Source organism: Cryptotermes secundus, unplaced genomic scaffold, assembly GCF_002891405.2.
Source record: "Cryptotermes secundus unplaced genomic scaffold, Csec_1.0 scaffold1324, whole genome shotgun sequence".
In the NCBI taxonomy this organism is placed as follows: domain Eukaryota; kingdom Metazoa; phylum Arthropoda; class Insecta; order Blattodea; family Kalotermitidae; genus Cryptotermes; species Cryptotermes secundus.
In genome coordinates, this window is record NW_019718633.1 from 121,788 (window position 1) to 136,952 (window position 15,165).

General features: G+C 41.6%; 1 protein-coding gene across 1 annotated transcript in view; it reads left to right on the forward strand.

Annotated features, from left to right (window-relative positions):
• The window catches only part of LOC111863313 (hemicentin-1), a 232,131-nt gene that overhangs the window by 90,806 nt on the left and 126,160 nt on the right, over positions 1-15,165 (forward strand). Inside the window, exon 4 of the mRNA XM_023849520.1 lies at positions 9,091-9,351. Coding sequence (XP_023705288.1) covers positions 9,091-9,351 — 261 coding nt within the window. The remainder of the gene's footprint in view (positions 1-9,090; positions 9,352-15,165) is intronic.

Genomic DNA, 15,165 nt, shown 5'->3' on the forward strand with positions numbered 1-15,165 from the left:
CCAAATATACTACTACAACAAACACGACAAATTGATAGCTGAACAGAAACAAACAAGGGAAACAAACAATCAAAACAGCATGTTTGTCCTTATTATGCATCACTCGAACACACCCTCTTCAACGTCATAAACACAGTAAGAATAAAATATGAGACACAACACCATTCAAAACAGTACAAACGACACAGCACGCACGTGAACTACACTACTAATAATAAGAACATAAAACCAAGAGAAATAAACGACATCACCCACCATCAGGAGGAAAACAACATGACCCAAAGTCGGCTCAAGATATTTTAATATAATAACTAATTGTCTACATGAAAATTTTAATACAATTTTAAATAAATTGGGAGGCTACTGTATGGAAAAGGGAACACCATATTACGTGCAGTGAAAACCCCCGGTCAGAATAACAAGGAATTACACTAAAAGATACTCATCATAAGTAAATCTACACTTCAAGAAGCGCCATTGTGAGTGCCTAAGATAAACATCAAAATCAACCGTGATAACAAAATTTATATAGAGAGCATTAGTCATATCTAAGGTGCATATTGTTAAAATATCTTATGTGACAGTGTTTCCTTATTGTAGTGGTGTGCCTCTGAGGATGATTCTTTGGAATCCAAACATGTAAGGCGAATGAGGACTGAACTTTTCATTATCTACTCTGCGATAAGAAGAATATTTGAACCAAATAAAGAGGAAGTAATGGCCATGCCATAGATCAGGCTTCCCATAACGGAGGCTGAGATTCGAGTCCAGGGGAATTCATGTGAGATTTTTGGTGGGCAAAAGGCAATGAGGCAGTTTGGCTCCGAGTACTTCGGTTCCCCTGCCAATTCTCATTCTACCAAAAGCTCCATACTCTTTTATCGTCAGGGTCTGGTACACGAGGGCCGGGGCTACTGGTGGCTTGCGTACCAAGTGGGCTGAGTCTACCCCATCCCAAGAAATGAGAACTGGGAGGTTGGAGAAAATTACATAATAAGGGGCTTCGTATTATATACTCTACTAAACTTATCAAATCAAGTAGAAAGAAATTACCCGAACAAGAATAGAAAGGATAGAAATTGATATAAATTATTAGTCGCAAAATGTTGAGAGAAGATATTACTTCAAAGGTCTAGAGTCTAGACTCTAGACGTAGATGGGATAATAATATTGTAACGTGTTTACGTTACTGATCCCACTTCTGACACCAGTGTAACGTGTTTGCGTTACTGATCCCNTGTCACAATATTAACGTGTAACGTAAGAAAACAGCATGCGAAGAGGCGGACTGAATTTATGTAGCTCAGCATAGGATTCCTTGAAGGACCTTTGCGGATACAGTAATGAATATAAGTCAACCCAATAAGATATAACAGTAATAATGACGGTAATGAAACAGTAATTAAACTTTGGATTCCACACAACCAGGAAATTCCTTGACCAATTCAGCGACTGTCACATTCCAGAGAAGATTTTACGCTTTGACTTTGTTAGTCAGATTCCAGTACAAAACATATTATGTTGTAATTGTCACTATCTGTTTTGCGGTGTTTCAGTTTAGCTATACATGCATATAACACTTTATGATGCCAGGAGGGGTGCGGAATAGGGTACCTGCTCGAGGAGTCATCCCTACAGAAACCCCTTCCCGAATCAATAAAATACCTTTCTCTGTTCTAACCAAACAACACACAATAACAATTACTTACATTAATAAAAGAATAACATAGCTGATCTAACTCAATCTGGTAGGAGTGTAAGTACCTCTCTTATTTATTTAAGTTACCAAGCCTGGCTGTGACCAAGACAGATCTCTACTTACAAAATGTTGGAAAATACGAGGACACCATGTTTCTGCTCGTCACTGTGGAGGCCTGTGGTCAGCCAGCTCTCGTCTAGGCCACTTAGGGTTATCGGCTCCCCCCTGGAAGATGAGTCTCGTTTTTGTTCTTTCTACACTGGTATCTACCAAAGATACCTACTGGTTTTACGCGTTTTTTTATGCATTTGAAAGTGTTGCAAGTTACTTCCGCTAAACTATTGCAAATATAAAACGAATTATTCGAATTCCATAACATTGGTACGTTATAATGAGACCTACAGCTACTATTTTACAAAGTTTAAGATGTACAGCGCCTGTCAAAGTTTGAAAACTTGCTGCAGTGAGCTCAACAGTAACACAAAAACAATGTACGCCGTGTTAATTAAAACGAAAAATGTAGGAAAGAAGTCACATCTTATATCTTCTAAGTGCTTCGATCTCGTAAGGTTAGGATAGAAGGAATTTTGAATTAATAATAATAAAATTTAGTGGCTCGCAACTTTCCGTTGTGTCCAGAAGTACATTTATCGGTTATATTTTGTCGAACTAGTCTATTGCTAGGCAACGGGCCGCTAAAAACATTCTATAGAAAATTAATACTCAGGCAACAATAGAAGAATTGCCGTTTCTATAACAATAAATGATTTGCTAGGATACGGTTTTCTCAATGTGTTTCTGTTCGTGGTTCCTGCCGAAGGTTTATATGGGACAACAAATGTCGTTCTGCAGGAAGTCCTAGAACAAGAAGCAGAATGAAGAGAGACCTCGACGGTCAAGATTGACTGTGAGCTCTTATAATTAATTGCAACTGTGAAGCAGTACTAATAAATCTAATCGTCAAACCCAGGACCCATTTGTATTAGTCACGCAACCGCGTACACATGACAGTATTATCAGAATTTCGCACCGCCGCCATGTTTATAACTGTGAGCACGGATCTATTAAAAGTTCTTTCTGCAATGTCTGTAGATGTGTATTTACAAATTATCTCAGTACAAAATTCCGCATGAGTAGCTTCGGCGTAACAGTATTTACTGTCATCACAGCTAAAGCTATATGTACTCCTGCATTTCAAATGGGTGCATCTTGGTGTTTTACTCTCAGCTACATATTATCTTAATAATAAAAAAACAAAAATAAACTCCATGACCTCTATTCCGCAAAAGAACTATACCGACCGAGCGACCGCCGCTTGTCGGTTAAGTTAGTGCCAAATTTTATCAGATAGAGGGGGTCAAGTGGTTAGCGCAACGGATCCCTACGGCCGCTAATCTGTTTTCTACACCGGAACCGCTATTTCCTTGAAATATCTCCTCAATTATCCTCCCGAGGCTGAGTGTACCCCGTTCCAGACGACTCGAACCCGAGACATCTTGATCTGTAACCAGGATCTCTGACCACTAGACCACAGAGACGGTCAAATATTATCTTATTAAACTTCACATATTTCTCGGACGTCTATTTTCACATGAAAGTTTCGAAACCTGAGAGTACATGAAACGGTAAACTTGGCGCTCCTGCCTCTGAAACTCCTATGGAGCTAATGTTAACATAGATGATGGTATAGAAATGAAGTAGCCTCTAGTGGCATAATATTCCTTTCATGAAAAGTCTTCAATATGTTAAGTTATTTAGAGGCTACGCCCTGGAATTATAATATTACAAGCCTGTCTCTCCTTAAGATAACAAAAGTAGACCAAAAACTCATCTCTCCCCATGAGTTCTCTTCCCCATGTTCCGCTAAGAACTTGAACTCTAACGGTCTCTCTCCTGTTTCGCCCGCTCGTAAGTTAAGAAGGAAAACAATAACAAAATTTATAATGAAGCTGTTCTCATTCTGTCGGATTTACATAATTTTCCTTTGTTTTTAAGCAAGTTTAAGCCATGAGCGACTGTCAGATGTGCGACATCTGATGTCAAGACGGAGGGCTTCAAGAGACGACGCTAATAAGTTCCATAATAAAAGACAGACGCAAAGCAAGTTACGTCACCTTTTGTTAAATTTTAGCTTTCTTTCCTGCAACAGCTTCACGCTCAACCTTAGGATTTACGGCCTACCTTGTTCTAACGAGCGAAGTGGTCCGGATTTTAATGTTTAATATCAGGGTCTTTATGTGGACTAAACAGGTATTTACTGTTTAGAGTAGAGTATTTATTCGTACCAGGTTGGCAGAAATGTGAGGTTCAATAGAAATCAGTCTGAGGCTCAGCAGACAGCCCTTCACCCCGTACTCTGTCATTTAATTCCTCACTCATGTGCATTCAGCAGCAGAAAGGTTATGCCGGAGAATCTTTCTAACTCTAACGTAACTTCATCTCTCTCTCTCTCTATGGCTCTACAGCCCTTTGGACCTTGGACGCTTTTTCAGTTTCTTAATCCTTTACACAGCCGGTAGAACTCCTTGGACGTGAAATCAGCGGGTCGAAAGGTCGCTACCTACACACAGGATAGCACAAAATAAAAAGAACTCCGTAGCCTGTAGTCCGCAAGCCAACTATACCGACCGAGCGACCGCCGCTTGTCGGCGAAGTTAGTGCCAACTTCAGCGGATAGAGGGTTTCGCGTGGTCAGTGCAACGGATCCCCACGGCCGTTAATCTCCGTTTTCTAGACCGAAGCAGCTATTTCCTTGAACTAGCTCCTCAATTATCCTCACGAGGCTGAGTGGACCCCGTTCCAGACCCACTATTACTCAGAAAATCTGTTAGCGCCTGGAATCGAGCCCGGGATCTCTGAATCTGTAACCAGGAGATCTGACCACTAGACCACAGAGGCGGTCCACAGAACAACACAAGCACAGAATAAACGAACACAGACATCCATGGCTCAAGTAACATTTTAACCTACACCCCCAGTGTTGGAGCGGGCGAAGACGGTTCATGCCTTAGACCGCACAGCCACTGTGATCGGCACGTAATTTCCTAAATTTGTAAAATTTTAAGTTAGACAATTTTTTCTACCTGGTAACTTCCACCCACTTATTACCAGATAATTGAAGTGGCAACGAATTAGTAACTGACGGATCGACTACCTTTATAGGATAGGTTCTTCCTTGAAGGGTTTTTTAATAAGCTGATCAAGAAATTTCTTTTGTCGTGAAGGTTCACTTGCCGTGTTCACAAAAATCTGCATGGCGATCTTCAATCTAGTCTTCACCATCACTCCCTCTTTCTCTGAGATGTGTTTTAATATTATCCTCCTGCCCAGGCTTGCGTCTCCCACGTGCTATGCTCCCAAAAATTTTCAGACTAAAATTTTCAGCATATTGAATTGAATTCCTGCCATGTCACATTGAATTCATGTCCTACAGACGCCATTACAGAAGGCTACGTACATCTCAGAATTCTCCAAATTGAAATTCATTCCGAAAATAAAAACCTCACTGGCATTCCTTCGTTTCAGTCATAAATGAGGAATGCTGGGCAATCAAGCTTCATGTATCACACTAACATGACTACGGTCAACCACATGTAGGAGATCCGGAAATCGAATTACACGGAATTTGACCTTAATGGGAAACCCGCGATGTCAGCTTGACCTGTTACTAATACCGTGTTCTTTCACATACACAGCTGCATAAATCAAATTAGAATCCAGTTCACTATCAGCGCATAACAGCGCAGTAAGTATTTACTTATTTATTCATATATCATTAAAAATTCGCACTTAAAATAACTTCTTCTTCAGCGCAGTTCTTTTATATTTTTAATAACTCATCTTGTTCTCTTTATGATATGAAAGATTTTGTACCATCACACAACAAGTTTTTATTATTGTATAATAAAAAGATTGAGACCAAGTAAGAAAAAATTTGTCTGTCACTTTATTACCGTACTCAAATTACATGTTTCGATCTTTTACACTATCATCAGGTGCGTATGAATGAAAACAATAAATGTACTGTGTTTGTGCTGTATTGGGATTATATGATGAAACTGGATCCATTTTGAAATGTCAGAAAATTGAAACTTTCATGCGTGTTTAGAGATGAGTTTACGAAAATATATTTGCAATGTGATATGCAATATGTACATAAAATAATAGTCTAGGTGTGGTCGTGGTGCGCTATATTGTGTTCGTTTTTAAGAGGGGCGACTATGTGATCGTACATTTTAATCTACACTGTGTGCATATTTGTTATAAACGATGCGATGCAGATATATTCGTGCATCTCCGTGTTCTAATTTCTTGCCCGTTACGTTCTTTATGATGTAATGGACAGTATTGGGTATATTGTGTTGCGTCACTGCGCAATCCGAAAATATTACTGTGAAGTGGTGTTCGTTCGTGTTTCAGTTTTTTTTTTTTTTTTTTTTTTTATGTATTGGTTCGGTAGGCTTGTGCGTTTCACTGCATGTAGTCTCGTCGTGGTTTTTGGTTTGTTATATGTGGTAGTATTTCCTATGGTCGGTTTTGTTGTTTGCTGTCTGTGGTGTGTCTTATGATGTGCGAGTGCTGTTAGAATATTGGTGATCGATTCAGTTCCTGTATGTGTTGTTTACTGTGTATCATCTCCCTGACATATATGGGACATGGATGGGAGATCAATATGAAAATGGGATGCGGCGCAGTGTATATCATATGTGAACCGACGTTTCGTAGAAACGTATCACCCCCTAACCGTCGGTTCACACAAATTCTACACGCCGCCACACCCCAGAAGACGACATTCTCATAGTCACCGTCGTGGAAACCTCAAATCTTACAACTAATAATTATCGTTAGAAATGGGAACTTGTTTAATAGGAGTAATTCAGATGCCTCTGTTTATACCCAATATTTATTTTGTTTTTTCAAATTTCCCCAGGTAGTGCACTTGATGCAGAGGTTACTGGATAAAATTCTCAAATACAAATTTCCTTCTTTGTGTTTATAAGATAAACCGCGACGTATCTTCCAATATAACCATGCAACACGTGTTACATTGTAACACAAATTATGATTTGTTGCTTTTTGTGTTTTATGTAAGAAAAAGACCATGTAAGAAGTTTCATAATATCTACGGATACTGGAAAAAATTCCTTCTCACTTCAGGAAGAAAAACTCTTGTCACTTTTCATATAACCTATAAAGCTTACACGAGAAGAAACATGCCCTTCATGAGGTTTCTGTGTGTAAGAAAAGCACTTCCGTCATTCCCTCTTTCATGTGGTAGACGCCATTACTCCGTTCCCTCTTACGGACAAATGATGACAGGGCTATCTGCCCACACTTGAGTGATGGAGTGAAATCGGACAGCAAACTAGGTTTCAGCAAAAAGAGATAAAATACTGGAAGAAATATAAGAAAGTGGATATGTGATTTGGGTTCGCATATAGAGCTCTCCAGAATGCTATCTACGTGACAATGTTACTCCTCCCGTCATGCACCACGTAGAAAGACAAATCACAACACAAGAATGCTGTTAGCGACACTCCAGCTTTAGAAAGTGTCTGAATGAGACCCTCAGGAGGGGAAGAGGAATGTAAATGATACGGGAAACGCCTGGCAGAACCATTTATAATTTGACCTCTATGGAAGGGTCAAAATGTTCGAACTGTGGACGAATAGTCTTTCCCATTTCCACGTAGTGCATGAAATGACATGAAACTTGGACTTCTACATGTCCTACTGTTTAATTTCTGACATTAATTTACAGATTTCGATGACGTTTCGTATTGACGTGTACGTAGAACTTGTCAGACTTATCAAAAATACCTAAACTAACAAACACAATGACCTGTAGTCCGCAAGCGAAATATACCGACCGAGCAAATGCCGCTAGTCGGCGAAGTTAGTGCCAACTTCTTTTGCTGATAGAAGGTGTCACGTGGTCAGCACAACGGATACCCTCGGTCGTTAATCTCAGTTTTCTAGACCGGAGCCGCTATTTACTTGAAATAGCTCCTCAGTTATCCTCACTAGGCTGAGTGGACCCCGTTCCAGGCCCACTATTACTCAGAAAATCTGTTAGCGCTGGGAATCGAACCCGGGACCTCTGGATATGTAGCCAGGAACTTTGACCACTAGACCACAGAGGCGGTTCTCACCAAGTAGAAATAATTATCAAGAGTCAGACGTATGGACCTCATTACGGTTGCAACATTTTATTTGGAACTACTTGTTATGTGATGCATAGGAAAAGAGTTGGCCAGTTTTGCGCAATTCATTATCCGTTCTGCGGTTTCAATATGCAGCATGTTTCTGTCGACAGTAAATGAACGTTAATAACAATCAGACATGCAGAATAGCAAAGAATAATGTTGAATTTGAAAATAAGTGAAGAGCATAATTCTCCTCCCTTTTTTATGCTGTGTTAGGGTCCCCATAGACACACAGTTTGGCCTCACGTTCGGCCTGCACAGTTGAAGACTGAAAGGCAAAACTGAGATGTGTGGTGCGGCCGGCCGGCCAATCGTTTGGACTGTTGGAATGCATATAGGATATTGGTTGGAAAGCCAGAAGGAAAGAAACCACTGGGAAGACCAAGGCGTGAATTGGTGGACATTATTAAAATGGATCTCAGAGAGATATAATGGGATGGTTTGGAATTGATTGATCTGGCTCAGGATAGGGACCAGTATAGGGCTCTTATGAACACGGTAATGAACCTTCGGGTTCCATAAAATGCTGAGAAATTCTTGAGTAGCTGCAGAATTGGCTTGTCCTCAAGAATGGCTCAGCTCCGTGAATAATAATAATGACTAAGTTTAGTATTTCAGAAACAGGAAGGGCATGGAATCAAGCGACCATGACCAATTTAAAGCATCGTTCCAGCATCTTCTTGACTTTATACTGATCTTAGAGCATTAAACAGCCCCATTTAAATTGCATAGATGAAAGTAGAAGATAGAGAAATTATCAAAATGCAGAACAGGAATGGATTTATGTGATGAGTTGGTGGTTTCATGTAAAGAGACTGAGGATATCCACGAAAAACGTCAGGAAGGATATCCAGTAACTCGGCCACGACTCGAACCTGTTCTCTCTCGAATACAAATCTTGAACTTACCGCTACAATAACCTGCTGTTTGCCTGGAAAATAGGAGGAAGGGTGTTAAGATGCTCAGTAATAACATCTGCCAAATTAAGAAACAGCCAGGTTTTCAAGGTAGGGTTAGCTGACTAATTAGTTGGCCAGGTAGTCAACATGGTTTTTCAGTTCGATGACTGTGTGGGAATGTTGATAACTTATGGGCCTGAACACATGAATCAGTAAGTGGTCCGAAGACAGGTGAAATTAATATAGCCTTGTTTTATTTAAGTTTAAACTGTTCATTCTTTTGCAGATCCTCCGGAAGTGCGCCTACAAGGTGCCCCGACACAGGATCTGGAGGAAGGGAGAGACAGCATCGTGCTTCGATGCCTTGCCGACGCCAACCCTCCAGCAAAAATCGTATGGAAGCGAATGGGACGCAGCGACATCGCCAGTCTGGAGGAGACACTGCAGTTCCGGCCACTGGGACGTCGTGACTCAGGCACGTACACGTGTGAAGCCCAGAACGTGGTGGGAGCCAGCGAACCCATCTCCGTACAAATCGACGTCAAGTGTGAGTAATCTAAATTACCTACTTTCCTAAGAGAAATTGAATCTTACAAAATGTCGATTATTTCCTGCAGGCCGAAATTTCGGAGAATTCTATCCCGGATTTTTTTTTCTTCGGGGATATAATAGTTTTCGACTCTGAATACAATATCATTTGTGTATAAATGAAGTGTCTCAACTTTCAGATATTCTCCTTACTCAGTTATATACACGTCTTGACTCAGAATTGCGTCACTTAAACCGATACAGAATATGTTTCTTCTCCCCTGTGAAAGAGCATTTAAATAAGATCCAGTGTTGCATAAACTACATTTGGATCATCTGTCACGGATGAAAAGTCTGTTGGGAAAGTCTGCCAAAAACGTCACTTCATCTACGCCTGTATCTCGTAATATTTTATTTAATTAATAGCATGTTTACAATCTATCCTCGATAATATGGAGTAATACACGTAAGTAAATTTGTTCTAAGTAGGTATCTTGAGTAGAGAAGTCATCCACTGATGATACTCTGACAGGTCCTGTAGAGGAACGGTGATGGTTTTAATCTCCGTCATTTGCGGGTTGTGGTAGGTCAGTATGCCACTGTCTCCTCCATCTTCTTCTTACATTTGGTGGGTTGCTAATTTCTACAGCTAGTGTGTTATTGTGTCCGAATATGCTTTGATGGCAGAGTGTTGAAAATCTATGTATTTCTTCTATCATAAATTGGATTTGCAGATCATTGTGGACAGTACAGTTGGTGACATACCAAGGTGCTTTAGTTACTGAGCGCAAGAATTTGGATTGAAGTCTTTGAATTATTTTTGTGTTTTATGGTTTTGTACAGCCCCATAGCTGTATACCATTTGTCCATGTAGGATTTATTATACACTTGTATAGTAGAAGTTTGTTTTCTATGGATAGCTTTGTTTTACAGCCCAAAAGCCAGGACATTTCTCGTAGTTTTAAATTTAATTTCTGACACTTTGTTTTGATGTGTTTCTGCCATGTCAGTTTTTGGTCGAGGTATAATCCCAAGTATTTTACTTTGATTTGAACCGGTATTTGCATATTATTGATGGTAACGTACGGGCAAGTTATGCGTTTCGTGGTGAATGTAACTTGCATTTATTTTGTCTGGTTTATTTTGATTTTCCATTTGCTCTACCGTTACTGGAGGAGGTTTCAATGATGCTGAAGATGTTGTGATGCTACTACTGGATCACTATTTGCTGCTAGCAGGGCTGTGTCATCCGCGAATGTTGCGATTGTAGTGTTTGTATCTCGCAAGTGCACAATATATAAAGTTAACAATATAATATTGTGACAGATTGGGCCGCCTCTAGGAAACGAATAGGTAAACATATTTCCAAGCGTTCGAAAATAGGCGCCCATTGCTACGCAACGTTTCGAGTACTACGATTCATTGCACGCAGTGTAACTTTAGCAGCTGAACACTAATAACCACAGCAACGAATTTTAGGTTGCATAGGAACGACTTCTTAAAAGAGATATACGCAAAGTGACACCCTTAGAGGCGGTGGCTGCTATCACGATCGCTTAGCAGTCATAAACAGAAGTCAGAGAGGGAGAGAGAGAGAGAGAATCAGATGAAATCCCATGTGGAGCCAGACTCGAATGACTTCACCGTAGCCCTGCGCGTCATAGGAGGCGACGAAAAGGGAAGTCTCGGATCCGAAACAGTAAAATATGGTCTCAAATCCCACGGGCTCGGACCCTACAATGACTGCACTGGCGAGGACCATCAGCTATTGTAAACGAAAGACCCATCCTCTCGTCAGGGAGAGCGCTCCGTATCAGCGAACACGCAACTGTCTGAAAGTAATAAAAATCTGGTCATAACGCTTGGATGGGTGTTTTATTCCAAGAAATAGAGGCCGACTGACCTTTCGGTCGTAATATAAGACTCAGACTCAAGTCAGAAGAAGAAATCAGAAGTTAGAAACGGTCTTTATTTTATGTGTGGTCTAGTGGTCAGAGATCCTGGCTATAAATCCAGAGGTCCGGGTTCGATTCCCAGCGCTACCAGATTTTCTGAGAAGTAGTGGGTGTGGAACGGAGTCCAATCAGCCTTGTGAAGATAATTGAGGAGCTACTTCAAGGAAATAGCGGCTCCGATCTAGAAAACCGAAATTAAAGCCCGTGGGAATTTTTCTATTTTTTATTCTAGAAAAAATATTGTAAATACAAAAAGAGCCTAGGCAAAGCCCCTCCAGCCTTCTGTAGCACATGCTTATAAACATCTTATTCTGTAATAGCGGTAACCCCGCGATTCTTAATATAGATCTTTACTTAAATCTGAGAGAATACTGTTAATAATCAGTACAATTACTTCTTAAATTTTCTTACATATCTATATGGGCCGCGCCATAGCTCAAGCGGTTAGTCGCTGGCTTCCCACTGCGGCGGGCCGGGTTCGATCCCGGGTCTGGTGAAGTGGGATTTGTGGTGGACAAAGTGGTGCTGGGGCAGATCTTCTCGGAGTATTTCTCCATTCCACCAATTGCTCCACAATCACCCTCACCTATCATCTGGAACTGGTACAAAAGGCCAGAAGTGGCCGCAGTACAAGGAACTTAGTCCCACCCCACCAGCATTAAAAAAATTATATATCTATTTATCTATTTTATATAGGTATAAGAATGTTGTTTATGAAGTAACAGAAAATCTTTTTCTTCTAGCCGTAAGAGTTCTATAACTGACTTTAGCAAAAATTCGATGCGCAGACAACGCGACACCCTCTATCCGCTAAAATAGGCACTGATTTCGCCGACAAGCGGCGGTCGCTCGGTCGGTATAGTTGGCTTGCGGACTAGAACCACGAAGTTTTGTTTTTGTAGTTACGGCAACCTTTAGAGTGTTTTCATGGTTCGTAGTTATGAAGTGTTAATAGTTACAGTAAGATTGAAAACGTTATAACTAGCTGTAGTTCGCCTGGTGAAGATCCAAAAAATTGACCCACCAATCCAAACCGCGTCTAAAATCACTCCCACACGTGACAGTATGTAGGCCTAATGACCTATTTCTTAAGTTGCATGGTACTTCCTACGTGGAGACGGCTTTTATTTGAGCATGATCTGAGGTTCTCACAGCGGTGGTTACGAAGAGTTCTGTCTTCTGGGACATAGCGCTGTGTAGGATCTGAGGTCCTCACAGCGGTGTTTATGAAGAGTTCTGTCTTCTGGGATGTAGCGCCGTGTAGGTTCTGAAATTCTCACAGCGGTGGCTATGAAGAGTTCTGTCTCCTGCGATATAGCGCCGTGTAGGATCTGAGGTTCTCACAGCGGTGGTTATGAAGAGTTCTCTCTTCTGGGACGTAGCGCAGTGTAGCATCTGAGGTCCTCACAGCGGTGGGTATGAAGAGTTCTGTCTTCTGAGATGTAGCGCCGTGTAGGATCTGAAATTCTCACAGCGGTGGTTACGAAGAGTTCTGCCCTCTGGGTTATAGCGCTGTGTAGGGTCTGAGGTTCTCAGAGCGGTGGTAATGAAGAGTTCTGTCTTCTGGGACATAACGTCGTATAGTCCGTCGAAATCAACCGAGAAACGTCGGGGTAACATACTGAAATTACCCCGTGGATAACATATACAAGCAAAATTATGAATTTCTGCTAACCGAAACACTCTATATCATTAACCGGCCACCTCTGGGTATGGCTTGGGAGCTTCTTCTTACCAAGTTTTTTATCGACTTTGGTCTGATCTCCTGAGAGTGAAGTCCCGCCACAGTGTAATTCTCTCTCTTTCTCTCATTAGCACACGGTTATTCGCAACTCTAGTCTGCTGCTGGGAATTACGGCCCCAATTTAACCCCATTTGTTCTCCTGAAAGTCGCTGCTCCCAGCTCTATATTGTATTCTACTCTGATTTCGATTGCGGGCTCCAGTTCAGAGGCCCTCCTGCTTCCTCCGAGGTTTAACAGGTACCGCAATTATTTCTGTCCCGAACGGTTACACTTAGCGAACAGCATTATCAAGAGTCCTTCAACAGTCGTGGTAAGATAAAAAAGGTAACGCTATCCCTATAACAAGCCGTGGAAGCCCATAGGGTTGCGAGACGTCGAGGCTCCCACATTTTCTAGACAGTCGGCTCACAGGTGGCGGTAAGGTTGTCAACCTTAAGCACCGGCCGCCATTTATCTCTCAGGAAGATACCTGGTACTCATTTCTTTAGAGTCTGAATCGACCCCCAGGACCATAGTCCGGCAGGAAGGATTAGGTTAATTGAGAAAAATCCAATGACTTCATCGGGATTCGAACTCGCGACTTCAACAGTCATTGTAGTGTTCTTTAACCATTTCAAGAATCCATCTTTAGCTTAGTTTCCTAAATTAGGCTTATACGATTTTCATGCTGTTTGCGTGTCTGTGTATCTGTGAATCTTTCCCTGAGCAGGACTTTATGAAACTTGGTTTCGGTTTGGTTTTATGCTTTTTTTTATTTTTCGGCCATGAAAATGGAGGAGGAATATTCCTCCGAGATGCTGATTGATTTTCAACGAGCTTCACTGCGTTATATCCCTGGACATATGACTCTTCATAATCACAGCTGTAAGAACCAGAAATCCTACATATGATTCTCTTCGGTTTGCAATAGTCCCATCACTCTCTACGAGTCAGACGCGACTGCACTTCAGTTTCAGCAACGTTCGTAATCGCAGTTGTGCGCGATCCGACAGCCGCTTCTTATGGATTTCGGCTACGCAGTGGTACAAGTATTGTAACCGTTTGCTTCCACGTTTGGCGTCAGTTATAACAGCTCCTTTGTTGCCCTTCCGCCTGCGGCTCCGTCTGAATAGTAGTGCAGGGAGCGGGAGTCGATGACGATTGGCCCCTCTGCTCCGATGACCACTCTGACGCTGCCCTACCTGGTCTTGCGCTGCTGAAGTTGCTAGGTCGTGACTGGTTTCGGTGTGACCCGGCTCCACCGCTTCTTCCTTCAGTTGGGATTATTGGGGGTTTGAATTTCAGGATAGAACCTGATGGTATGGGCACCAGCGAACAGCTAGAAACTGCTTACGATTCACTATAAAGGGGGGGAAGACGTGAGCATGTGAAGGCTGGTGATGGGTTTGACTACCTAGTGGAGATGAGTCTCTCTTCAGGTCGGATACGGGTCAAGCTAGGACAAGTGAGGGTGAAGCACCTCTAACCAACACAATTCACTGTACCACTACAACACTTTATTGTTCTTCTTAAAGATACTCGGCTGTATAAATTCACACAGTCTGATTTAGTTTAGGATTACAAGCAGCTGGTGTTACACTCGCACAAATTGCACTCGATAAGCTCATCTTACAACCGTCCGCTTATGGATTAAGCTAAATCTCTTTATGAGTCGCTATGAGCAAAATTTTATACTTAGAATTATTCTTTAGCGCGTGTGATGGGGGTTTGCCTCCGCCAACTTCTAAAGTTGATAGACGACTAAAAATCTTAGACTAAATTCTCTGCCGAGCCAGAGGTCCTAACTAAGTTGTGTCCGTCAATTCTCCTCTCCTCCTAATTTCCCTGATAGGCTGATTCAAATAAGAGGAGTTGGCTTAATTTTGGTTCCGGCCAATGACAGTGTTGAGGAGCAAATTTGGGATTGAAAAGTTAAGTCATTACCTAGGTGCCTGGAGACTTGCGAAAAGTGTTTTGCAGTGAAAGAGCAAAGATGACAACACATGGACACGCAATGAGGTTAAGAATGCGATAATCAGCATTCATGCGTAATACCGTATGCAAGACGCTCCGCTAACTAGGCCACTGGAGATGGTCATATGAGTAAATACACAGCGATAAGACGCAAGAGGTCCACCCCCAGCCACATAGAATA